Below are 12,761 nucleotides of genomic sequence, written 5' to 3'. Positions count from 1 at the left end.
TTTTTTTTTTTTATAGTCAGTATTCCCAGCACCAAAAAGCTCCCCAAACCAAACCCATCTCAAGGCCCTTACCCACATCTCTTTTTGTCATTTTGTTTTCTGCTTCAGTATCCCCTTGGCCTCTCTTCACCCCCTTCCTACCCCAGTGCCCAGTGTCTGGGGCATTGTAGCCACTCGATAAATACTTTCTTCTCTGGCTGACTGCGTCATGTGCACCCACGCACCTTCAGGACCTGAAAAGTTCCCATCTGCCCATATCCTTATCATCTCTGAAAACTATCCAGTTTCCAAACAACTAACCCGGCACCCGCCGGGTGATAAAGGTATCTTAACGTTTTAAGAAACTGCCAGACTGTTTTCAGAGTGGCAAGTGGGTGGGGGGCGGCAGCCCTCGTGCCGAGCAGGTGACAAGCGCCTCCTGACAGGCTTGGTGACTGGTTATCGACCTTCTCTGGGAGAAAAGCGTCTGTGCCAACCTTTTGCTCACTTCAAAATGTGGCCGCGTCTCTTCCTACAGTGGCGTTGGACCAGATTATTGGTCCGCCAACGCCCTCTCCTGGGGGCGTGTCTTTTCATTCTTAACTCCGATGAAGTCTTTTCTCTCTTCTTTCATGAGTGTGGTGCCATGTGCGTGGGACCCTGGCTGCCCTGGGGCTGTGGGGGTCTCTGTGGCGCTCCCCACGGACCCTCCAGTTTTCGCGCTCACGCTTGGGTCTGTGCTCCATCCTGAGTTCGCTTGTGCGTGGGGGAGAAGATGCTAAATGGAGCCCTTGCTTCTACTTTTCAGGATAGTACTAGCCTCCCCTCCGCTGAGTTGCACGGGCACTTTCACGGACTGCGAATTGCTCATAAACGTAGAGACTCGTGTTTGAATTTTCTATTTTGTCCCGTTGAACCCGTATGTCCAGCCTTACATCCAAACCGCACCAACTGGACGTTTCTGGCTTTCTGGCATGGCGCCCACCTTGCCCTGGTTTGTGGGACATTCCTGGTTTTATGACTGAGAATCCCACCTTTCAGGAGCTCCTTGGGTTCTGAGCAAACCGGAATGGCTGATCACCCTATTGCAGAATAAATTTCAAAATCGGGTAGTAATTCTTCCCACTTTGTTCTTCTCTTCCAAAACCTCTTTGGTCAGTCTAGGTTCTCTGCATTTCCACATAAATGTCGAGATGGGCTTGTCAGTCTGTGGGAAAGTCTGCCTGGATTTTGAAAGGGATTGCATGAACCCACAGATCTGTCTGGGAACAAATCTTACATCCTTTTTAACAGCTGTGCAACAGTCCACTGCCTCCTTGGGTTGGTCTTTGTCACCAGTCGGTGCTCTCCACCAAATCCCTAGGCTTCACCCAGAGAGGGAACACTGACTGTCCCCCAGCCCACCAGTGGGTTGGCTCCCTGGGGTGGGTGCTCGCCCTGGTCCAAGCAGCCAAGAGAAGCTTCTCCAGGGCTGAGCTAACGGGCTGGGGAGAGATGGGACACCTGGGTTCCAGGCAGGGGCAGGTGTGGTTAACCCAGCTCGGTCTCTTGCAGGGTACCCTGATCAGCACTCTGAAGGAGGTAAAGCCCACCATCTTCCTGGGGGTGCCCCGAATTTGGGAGAAGATGCAGGAGATGATCAAAGAAAATAGCGTCAAATTCTCAAGCTTGAGGAAGAAGGTGTTCTCATGGGGAAGAGTTATTGGCTTAAAGGTCAATACAAAAAGGATGCTGGGGTAAGTGGAGGGTCCAGAGGAGCTAGGCAGGGAGAGGGCCATGGGGAAGGGGGCTCAGCCTTCTCCAGCTGGTGCCCACCGATCCCCGTTCAGCTCCATGGCTGCTGAGCCATGCAAAGGGCACTGGCGTTCTTATTCACAGGGTACATGACACTCCCGGGAGCTACCGCATGGCGAAGGCCCTGGTGTTCAGCAAAGTCAGGAGTGACCTTGGCCTTGATAACTGCCACTTTTCTGTCAGCGGGGCTGCACCTCTCGACCAACAGACCTCTCAGTTCTTCCTAAGCCTGGACTTGCCTATAAATGAGATATACGGTATGACGGAATGCACGGGACCCCACAGCATGTTCAGCCAGAATAACTACAAGATTCACAGGTACCAGCCTCCTGGGAAGACCCCCAGCCCTTCAACAACATGGGGCACTGCTAAGGTGAACCCTGACCTGCGTCTCCAGGATGATGCCTATTATCCAGCTTCCAAGCCCTCAATCTTCACAAGGGAAGCCCCCATGTGTCCAAGAGCCCATGGACAAGGGCTCTTAGAATGTTCCAGGGTCTCCCTAATTGTCACCTGTGAGTTTTGCCTCCAGATGCCCCCCTCCAGGCTCATCTAACCCAGGTTCACCTCTGAAGACCCTTCGTCTCTGCCATGCTCCATCTCAAACGTGTCCATGGGTCCTTGCTAGCTTTCTCCCAAGCTTAGCTGGAACCAGGCTCCATGCCTGACCTTTTAGATGCATCCCCTGGATCTCTGCCTTCATCAACACGTGGTTCTCCCCACAAGCATGTCTGAAATACAAGCTTCCCCTTTCTAGGACAACACCGGGCAGACTGGACTTGGGGCCACCCTACTCCAGTATGACCTCATCTTAACTGAACTTGAGACATCTGCAATGACCCTGTTCCCAGATCCAGTCACATTCTGAGGGGCTGGGAATTAGCCATACAACATGTGATGGGAGAGAGGGGCTCAACTCAACCCCTAACACCCTCTCAGAGGCCAGACCACCCCACCATTGTCTTTACGCTAACCTGGTATGAGCAGTGCCTGGACATTTATGCTTTTCTCCCCAACAAAAGCATTTTCCATGCTAAAATGAACACAATACTCAGCATCTCTCAATGACTACTTGCCATCTGGTGCTCGGGGACCACAGGAGGTTGGATAACCCAGTGTCCTTCATTATCCAGGTTCATAATATGAACTTCCCATTGGTCTTGACTCACATCATCCAAGCTCAGGAATCAAATGGATGTGGCTGTCCACAGATGCCCATCTCGTGGAGAATGTTCCCTCTACAAAGCACCTGCCCCGTCTTCAACAGCTGCAGAGAGTCCCCCCGCATGCACGCACCGTCATTCACCAAACTGGTCCCCTTACCAGTGGGTACTTAGGGCTTCTTCTCCACAAAGAGTGCTGAAGCGAACGTTTTGCATGCACACCGCCCACAGTGCTAAAGCAGTTGGTTAAAAAAATGGTACCTCAACACGACTCTCCTGCATGTTCCTTTTGTTACGGGTGAAGTTGGGAAAAAACCCTCTTTGTGTCCATTCCAAATCCATTTGTATTTCCTTCTCTTGGAACTATCAGTAGCCCTCCTCATGCCCACCAGGTCCTGGAGAGGGTGAGAGCAGCAGATCCCGCAAGGGAGCCCAGGCTGTGGACCCAGGCTGCCCCGCGTGGGTGACCTTGTCTCCCTGAGCCCTGGTTTCCCCCCTCCCACCCCCCGGCAGCTGTGGCAAAATCATGGCTGGATGTAAGAACATGCTATACCAGCAGAGCAAGGACGGCATCGGGGAGATCTGCATCTGGGGTCGGCACGTCTTCATGGGCTATCTGGAAATGGAAGACGTGACCATGGAGGTCATCAATGACGAAGGCTGGCTACACACGGGGGACCTGGGCCGCATAGACAGCCATGGTTACCTCTACATCACCGGCCGCATCAAAGGTACTTGGCGGTGAGCTCGACGTAGGCAGTAGCTATTCAGTAAGAGGGCTAGGTTAGCATCATTTCCATGACAAGCAAAGAAAAGCCTTCTGAAATAGGTTGAAGCGAAAAAGAGGAACTATCGGCTCAAAAATGGGGTAGTCCAAGAGGTCTCACTTCAGGCATGGCTGGACCCAGGTGCCAAAATAGCATCAAAGGAATTGCTTGGTCCCTCCCTTTCTGAGAGCTGTCCTTGGTGCTTTGGGGCCGTTCTTGGAGGCTTTTCCCATTTGGTGACAAGATGGCTGCCAATAGTCTAGGCTCACCCTAACCACCAAGGCATAGCCACAGTTTTAGATCTGACTCTCACTAGATCCCATCTTGAGATGAACCTCTGCACAGACTAGAGGGTGCGGACGGGTCGGACCTGGTCCCATGCTCATCCTGGCAGTCCTCATCCAAACCACAAGCGTTTGAGGTGAAGAGAAGGGTTCCCTAAACAAACAGCAGTGTTCGATGCCTGAGTCCCTGGCAGACACCAGCACAGGTGTCCATCCCCATCACATTATTACCACTGCCTTAACCACCTCAGTAGGGATAGCTGAAAGATCATGGGCTAAGACACAGGGAGTCTGGGTGGGTGGGACAGGAGGCATCCAGCATCCTTAGACAAAAGAGAAGAACAGATCTGGGACAGGAGGAGGGGCTCTTAGAGAATTTGAGAGGCTGGCGGGGGAAAGTGACACAATTCTCTTAAAGGTTCTTTTGGGGTTGCCAAATGGTACGAAAACCTGGAGACAGAGACAGGGCATGGCCAGAAGCACTGTGCTATCTTCCAAGCAAGACTTTTCGGAGGGCTTGGAAAGGGTACAGAGGCCCAAGAAACAGGCAGTAGATTCATAGGGCGCTGTCCAAGTGAAGTCCGCAGGACTTGAGCATTTTTGATGGGAATTTCAAGGAGACAGGAAGAGGAGGAGCAGAGTGATGCTGGGTCGGGGGCTTGGAGAAGGGCATGGTGGGAGTCCCGGCTGTGGGCAGGGGTCCTTTTCTGCTTCTGGGGTTTTCTAAGTGAGTGGTCATCTGTGTCAGCATCTTTCTCTGATCCTCGGGAGGTGGGGACAAGCCCTTTGTACTGTCACTGTCGAACCCTGAGTCACGCTTTGTTCCAGAAATCCTTATCATGGCTGGTGGTGAGAACGTGGCCCCTATTCCCATCGAGAACTTGGTTAAAGAGAAGATTCCCATAGTCAGTAATGCCGTGTTAGTGGGAGATAGAGCAAAGTTTCTGAGCGTCCTGCTGACGTTGAAGGTAACATGGGTTTGCTGTCCTGCAGGGGCGGGAGCAGGGGGGGGTCTCTGCCTCAGGGTCCAGAGGGCACACCCCTGTGGGTTCAAGACCCACTTCCTGGTCCTCGGGTGTGGCCAGGGAGTGTGTGTGGTCATTGGGTGTGGTGACGTGGGTGTCCTGCGCCAGTGTGAGGTCGACAGGACGAATGGAGAGCCACTGGACAAGTTAAGCTTGGAGGCCATCCACTTCTGCCGGAACCTAGGAAGCCACGTGTCCACCGTCTCTGAGATTCTGGAGCTGCAGGACCCCCTGGTCTACAAGGCCATCCAGCGAGGCATAGATGCTGTGAATCAGGAAGCCATTTCCAACGCGCAGAGGATCCATAAGTGGGCCATCCTGGAGAAGGACTTTTCTGTCCTACATGGAGAGCTGGGTGAGCAGCCCAGAGAGCAGGTGGCCTTGGCACTTGGAGGCTGGTCCCTTGCTAGCGTCCAGGGCCACATGGGAACCAAGATGTGCCCTTTACTGGGGGTCTGAGGGTCCACTTTCAGCTCATTGGTGCACAGCTCCCCTCACCACACACACACACACACACACACACACACACACACACACTGTCCCTTCTCCCCCATGCCCTGCTCTTGGAATAAAAGCCAAACTCCTCATTATGGCCGTGCATGACCATTCTCCTGCTGACCTCTCCTTTTCACTTACTCTGGCCCAACCACACAGGCCTGCACACTGTTCCCACAACCCTCCAGGTGTAGTTCTGCCTTAGGCCTTTGTACCTGCTACTCCTTCTGCCTGGAATGTCCCCCTGCCCAACTCAATTCTTTGGTTCCTTCTCATTGTCCACATCTCACACTAAAGGCCACTTCCTCGAGCAGGCTTCTCTGACCTAACATGACTCACCATTGCCCTCAATGGAGCAACTCTACAGCTCACTCTCCCCACTCCAATACTGCTGCCATCTTGCCCCCATGCCACATCATGGTCTGGGATTACCCTACGTGTTCACTGATCTTGGTCTGTCTGCCCCGAGAGGGGAGGGCTCACACCAGGGGGGCTGGGGGACCTGTTATCCCTCAGCATCCTTCCTGGGGCTTGCTCTCAGCACTCAGCTCTAATCTGATGACGTGGATTGCAGAGTTAGGGGGAAGGCAAGCACATGGCCTCCAACAATTTGGGCTCAAATCCTGTCCCCTCCAAGTGACTTGTCCCTCTGATCCTTGGTTCTTCCAACCAGTTTGAAAATGCAGTCCTTGTGGGGCTGCTCAGGACACAGCTGGGGAAGCCTGAATCCCATGGTGACCCAGAGCCTGGGAGTAACCTGGGGCGTGGATCGGGACCTGAATTCAAGTCTTGACACTACCGTATACGCGCTGGGTCAGCTCAGAGCAATTGGCCCTCTCTGAGCCCGTTTCCTCCCCTGTAAAATCAGGGGCTAGTGTGCCCCCTTCATGGGGTGCACAAGCCATGTGAGCCACAGAGGTTGGCACACTGTCTGCCTCCCTGCTCCTATAGTCCTCACCCCACAGCCCCAGCCGAGGGGCAGGTTCTGTCATCTCCACATGGATGGGGAAGGCGAGGCATGCACGGAGTTGATGGCAGAGCCAGCCCCAGCCTGCCCCTGCCACAGGACCCTGCGGCCCACACACGGGACACACGCACTTTCATTTCATACCTACCTCTGAACTGGTCTCCCCTTTCTCGACAGGTCCGACGACAAAGATTAGGAGACATTTTATCACCCAGAAATACAAAAAGCAAATTGAGAAATTCTACCACTGACTTCCCTGGTGGAGCTGCTCTTGGCTGTCCCGACGGTGAGACTGGCTTTGCTGGGCTGTGCCTTGAATGGGTCCAACAGGGGTGGTTCCCCTGCATGCAGGCGGGTCTGTGAGCGGAGCTGGGAGGCCACACACAAACATTTCTTGGCAGGGATTCTAGGTTGGGGCTCAACTCATGCTTTTTCTTCCAGAAAAATGCCCAGATGTTATACTGTAGCTTTGTCGGAAACTTCGGTGGGGAAAAGTGCTACTTGTCAGGAACCCAAGGATTGAGGCACGTTGGCCCATCAGGTGGTTCCAGTCAGATTTTCTTTTCTCCCCAGAGGACTGACAGAGGCCTCAGAAAGAAAAGCCTTCACGAGTTTGAAGAAGTGCGTCCCCAAACTGACTCATCTTCCTGGAAGCAACTTGGAAACCCTTCCAACAAGTTCTGATAATAAAGCAATTCAGCATCCCATGTCCGGATTTGTGGCCCCAGTTTCAAACTCTTTGTCCTTTGTTGAGAAGTTCGGACTCTGGAATCAGTTCTGGTTTCAAATTCTGATGGGCTCTGTGAGTTCAACTTTCTGCGTCTGGATGGGGTGGGAATCTGTAAAAACAGACCCCATCTGACAAGGTAGCTCTTGGAGACTCACATGTTTCCTGGTGAAGGGGCACAGAGAAGGCAGATGGCATGGGGCGTCTGAGGCCCGAAACCCCTCGTTACGGGTAAACCATCACCGTCAAAGCCCCCATCAGTCTTGGCTAACAGCTATGGTTCCTGATGAACCCCATCTTTGCAGATGAGTTTCACTGTTGTCCTAAGACCCCAAAATAAAGCAACTTAAAGAAGACAGAAGTTTGTTGTTCTTCCAAAGGTCACGTATAAGCAGACCAACACTGATACAGCAAATCCACAGGGCTGGTCCCCGAAAGATCAGTGGAAGGGACACCTCCCAGGCCAGAGAGGGACAGCCTACAAGGACAAGAGAAAGAAGATTTCCAGTCTTTTAAGATTCTGTTACTCAGACATAGTCCAGGGCCCCTTTCCTTTTTAAAATATAAAATTATAAATCGATTAGAAAGGTATGAAGACCTACTCCTTGCCAAACAAAACAAACACAAATGCAATGCATACAGGATAATGGCACATCTGATGGCCTCCCTTATTGACCTCGTAGGTTTTTAGTTTTTTTTTCATATGCAAATATAGTCTGTCTTCTTTATTTTCCAGCTTCTATATTCGCAAGTTTGCCTGCTCACTAAAATTTATTTGTAACCCCCAAATCAATGACCCCAACACACAACCGTGGTCATCTGTGGACATGCTGAAAAATTTGAATCCCCCTTGAGGTCAAACACAGTGCTGCCTTGCCTTCTTGCTTCAGCTCATGCTGTCGATGCACGTCCTCCTGAGGCTGTTTTCCCACAGAATAACTGGTGGTCATTATTGTCATAGAATGACATGATAACACAGAAGGAATGATGGGATGAGAAAGTCTCTGTTTGGCAATCATGATGGGAGGGAAGGGGAGACAATCAGGAGCTGTCAGTGGACACCGAGGTCGCTGGCTGGAGCTTTGATGCTAGGGAAGATAATTGGTGTCGTCTCATAATACCTCCCAACAAAATTCTGATCAGTTGTAAAAGCAGGAAAGATCAATTTAAGGTGGGGGAACCTGAGAGACACCAACTTGACCCGGTGGTCAATGTCTACGTCATCTCCTGACACCTGCACTATAAGGAACACAGCATGGTTTCTGTCGGATTCTTTCCAAGAAAGCTGTAATAATTCAGAGGGATTGGGGGCCTAAGTGTGACCAAGGGGGACAGCAGCTTTATTTGGGCAGAACTTTGGTTCATGTGCAGGGCAAGATGCTCACAGAATGAGACTTTCTAGAGACAACAGCACAGAGCCTACCCCCCACCCCCCAAAATCAAATAAGCCAGTCAAGAAATGGGCAGAAGACATGAACAGACATTTCTCCAAAGAAGACATCCAAAGGGCCAACAGACACATGAAAAAGTGCTCAATATCACTAGGCATCAGGGAAACACAAATCAAAACCACAATGAGATACCACCTCACGCCAGTCAGAATGGCTAAAATTAACAAGTCAGGAAATGATGGATGTTGGCAAGGATAGGGAGAAAGGGGAACCCTCTTACACTGTTGATGGGAATGGAAGCTGGTGCAGTCACTCTGGAAAACAGTATGGAGGCTCCTCAAAGAGTTGAAAGTAGAGCTACCCTACGACCTAGCAATTTTACTACTAGGTATTTATCCAAAGGACACAAACACAGTGATTCAAAGGGGAACCTGCACCCCAATGTTTATAGCAGCAATGTCCACAATAGCCAAACTATGGAAAAAGCCCAGATGTCCATAGAGAGATGAATGGATAAAAGAAGATGTGGAGTGTGTGTGCACGCGCGTGCGTGTGCATGTGTGTATAATGGAGTATTACTCAGCCATCAAAAAGAATGAAATCTTATCATTTATAAGGACATGGCTGGAGGGGTGCCTGGGTGGCTCAGTGGGCTCAGACCAAGCCTCTGTCTTCAGCTTGGTCATGATCTCAGGGTCCTGGAATCGAGCCCCGCATCGGGCTCTCTGCTCAGCAGGGAGTCTGCTTCCCCGTCTCTCTCTCTCTGCCTGCCTTTCTGCCTACTTGTGATCTCTATCAAATAAATAAAATCTTTAAAAAAAGAGGAAAAAAGGACATGGCTGGAGCTACAGTGTATTATGCTGAGTGAAATAAGTCAGTCAGAGAAAGACAAATGCTATCTGATTTCACTCCTATATGAAATTTAAGAAACAGAAGAGATGAACATGTGGGGAAGGGGGGAAAAAAAGAACGAGAGGGAGGCAAACCATAAGAGACTGTTAACCATGGAGAACAATCTGAGGGTTGTTGGAGGGGAGGTGGGTTGGGGGTGGGTATCCAGGAGGGCGCTTGCTGTGATGAGCGCTGGGTATTCTATGTAAGTGATTAATCTAGTGATAAATACTACTCCTGAAACCAAAACTACCCCACATGTGAACCAACCAGAACGTAAATAAAAATTTGAAAAATAAATCAATTAATTAAAATATAAATAAATAAATAAATAAATAAATAAATAAAATTTCGAGGCACTGAAAGTCATACAATCTTCCTCCCAAATAACACCATTTCAATATTTCCACTCTCAGGGTACCATTTAACTCAAATAATGCACTAACTTTCATGCAAAGATCTGGAAAGGCTGTGAATTCACACCATGTTATAACTCAGCAACCTACAGCTGGAAGAGGTTAAGAAGTCACCGATAGCCTCTGCTGAATGGATTCTCTGAACATGCTGAGGTTAAGAATTTGAACTCAGAGCCTGTCGTTTCCATCAGCCGTACCATGCTGCCATAAAGAGCCTGCCTGTTCAGAGTCCTTGTAATCCTTGTGTCTCCGATAATGACTTACTCCTCCTGCCCTGCCATCCACCAGATCCTTGCCTTTAATGAAAGGACAAAGATGCAAGACTTTCGTCTTCACAGCTTCCCGTAAAGCTACTAACCAAGACAGTGTGGTTCAAGGTCAATACCACAGAGAGTGCAGAAATGAAAGCTCACATTTATGGCCAACTAATTTTTGATGAAGGTGCCCCAGTGGTTCAGTGGGGGAAAGGGCCGTCTTTGTAATGAACAATGCCGCAATAACGTGCCCAAAGCAAACACAACAAGAGAACATAGATCTTCATCTCACACCACACGCAAAAACTAACTCAAAATGTATCATATACCTAAATATAAAAGCCGAAACTACAAAACTTTAGGGGTAAAGAGAAAATTTTTGTGCCCTGGGATTAGGTGAAGATTTCTTAGATGTGATTGCAAAGCACACAGAATAAATGAAATGACATGACTGGACTTCACCGAATTTAAAAACTCTTGCCCTTCAAAACATACTGCCAAGCAAATGTCAAACTGAAAAGACAGAAGTATTTAAGAATCATGTATCTGGGGCACCTGGGTGGCTCAATGGGTTAAGCCTCTGCCTTTGGCTCAGGTCATGATCTCAGGGTCCTGGGATCGAGCCCCACATTGGGCTCTCTGCTCAGCAGGGAGCCTGCTTCCCCCTCTCTCTCTGCCTGCTGCTCTGCCTACTTGTGATCTCTCTCTCTCTGTCAAATAAATAAATAAAATCTTTTTTAAAAAGTTGAAAAAGTTAAAAAAAAAAAGAAAAAAGAATCATGTATCTGCAGGGCGCCCGGGTGACTCAGTCTGTTAAGCATCTGCCTTTGACTCAGGTCATGATCCCAGGGTCCTGGGATGGAGTCCCACATGGGTGAGCCTGCTTCTCCATCTCCCTCTGTGTGCTTTCTCTCTCTCTCTCTCAAATGAATAAACTATTTTTAAAAATCACGTATCTGTTAAAGAACTTGTAACCAGAATATGTAGAGAACACAACTCAAAAATAAAAAGACAAATGGCTAAATTTAGAAATAGGAAAAGGATTTGATTGGACATTTCTCTAAAGACAGACAAACGGTCACTAAACGTGTGAAAAGATGCTTCATGTCACCAATCATCAGGGAAACGCAAGTCAAAACTACAACGAGACAGCACTTTACACCCCCCACCATGGCTAAAAATTTAAAATCTGGCAATACTGAGTGTCAGCAAGGATCTGGAGGGAATGAAAACAGCATGGCCGCTGTGGAAAGCAGTTTAGACAGTTTCTTAAAATGTTGAACATGGAGTTACTGTATGACCCAGCAATTTGGCTCCTAGGTGTATGCGCCAAAGAGAGATGACCCAAAAGCTTGTACACAAATGTTCACAGCAGCATTATTCATAATCACCAAATGCTAGGAGAAAATCCAAATGTCCACCTACCGATGAATCAATAAACAAAACACAGTACCACCCAAATCATGGAACCCTACTCAACCACAAGAATACACGAACAACGGAGACACGTGGATGGAGCCAGATGCAAAAGGCTACACACTGTGTCACTCCACTTATATGACATGTCTAATAAAGGCAAAACGATGGACGGAGAGCAGATCAGTAGTTGCCCAGGGCTGGGATGAGGAGCTCGGTCAATGTCACACAGGCACAAGGGAACTTTCAGGATGATTATGGTGATGACTTCACAACTGTATGACTTTTATTAAAAATCACTGGATTGTTGCAATGGGTACATTTTATGGTTTGTCCATGATAGCTCAAAAAAGCTGGGCAGGGGGGATGGGGGGATCGCTCATAGGGCTGGAAAAGCCTACTCAGGAACAACTCCTAGGTTCCCAGCTGAGAAGGCTCCATCATCTCTCCAGCGGCTGATAGACTCCCGCTGTCCCCAAGGCGCTCAAGGAAACTGCTTATGCCCAAGAAGCTGCTGATTGAGGAGACGGCTGGCCAAAGCAGGAAGGGGAGACTCCCACTGCGGGCCCCAGAAACCACCTGGCTCTCCCCTTCATGTGACTCTCTTCCAAATTAATCAAGACTTGGAACCTCCACAAACACCCCAGCAACCACCACTCTACTTTCTGTCTCTCTGAGCCTGACTGCTTTAAGTACCTCCCGCAAATGGGATCAGACAGAATCTGTCCTTTTGTGTCCGGCTTATATCATGAGCACAATGTCCTCAAGGTTCATCCACATTGTAGCAGGTGTCGGCATGGCCTTCCTTTTTAAGGCTGAATCATAGCCCATTGCATGGATGGACACATTTTGTTTATCCTTCATCCATCCGTGGGCAGTGGTTTCCTTTTAACTGTTGTGAATCAGGCTGCTGGGAACGTGAGCGTGCAAAATCTCTTCTAGCCCTTGCTTCCCATCCTCTTGGGTATATTCCCAGAAATGGGATTGCTGGGCCATATGGTAACTCTGTTTGATTTTTTGAGGAACCAGAGAGGCCTTGAAATGCCTTTTTGGTTTATCGACCTCAACAGCATCCAACACAATATGTAAAAATCCAGCTGTATGCCCATCCGGGAAACTATTCTAGCTCCAGACTGCGGCTAATGGGCAGGTGAACTCAGGATCCCCCAGGCACAGTGACTCAAGGTCCTTC

General features: G+C 49.4%; 1 protein-coding gene across 3 annotated transcripts in view; it reads left to right on the top strand.

The window, feature by feature from the left end:
- Nucleotides 1–7,551, top strand: part of LOC125088100 (long-chain-fatty-acid--CoA ligase ACSBG2-like) — a 32,975-nt gene extending 25,424 nt beyond the window's left edge. For 2 of the 3 annotated variants that reach the window (XM_047709133.1, XM_047709145.1), the window contains exons 9-15: nucleotides 1,534–1,715; nucleotides 1,858–2,091; nucleotides 3,447–3,667; nucleotides 4,816–4,955; nucleotides 5,121–5,367; nucleotides 6,652–6,760; nucleotides 7,048–7,551. In XM_047709133.1, coding sequence (XP_047565089.1) covers nucleotides 1,534–1,715; nucleotides 1,858–2,091; nucleotides 3,447–3,667; nucleotides 4,816–4,955; nucleotides 5,121–5,367; nucleotides 6,652–6,725 — 1,098 coding nt within the window. In that variant the 3' untranslated portion in view covers nucleotides 6,726–6,760; nucleotides 7,048–7,551. The remainder of the gene's footprint in view (nucleotides 1–1,533; nucleotides 1,716–1,857; nucleotides 2,092–3,446; nucleotides 3,668–4,815; nucleotides 4,956–5,120; nucleotides 5,368–6,651; nucleotides 6,761–7,047) is intronic. The other variant, XM_047709138.1, reaches the window with a different exon arrangement.
- Nucleotides 7,552–12,761: the final 5,210 nt, after the last annotated feature.

Source organism: Lutra lutra, chromosome 1 (assembly GCF_902655055.1).
Source record: "Lutra lutra chromosome 1, mLutLut1.2, whole genome shotgun sequence".
In the NCBI taxonomy this organism is placed as follows: domain Eukaryota; kingdom Metazoa; phylum Chordata; class Mammalia; order Carnivora; family Mustelidae; genus Lutra; species Lutra lutra.
This window is presented reverse-complemented; position numbering and strand designations above follow the sequence as displayed.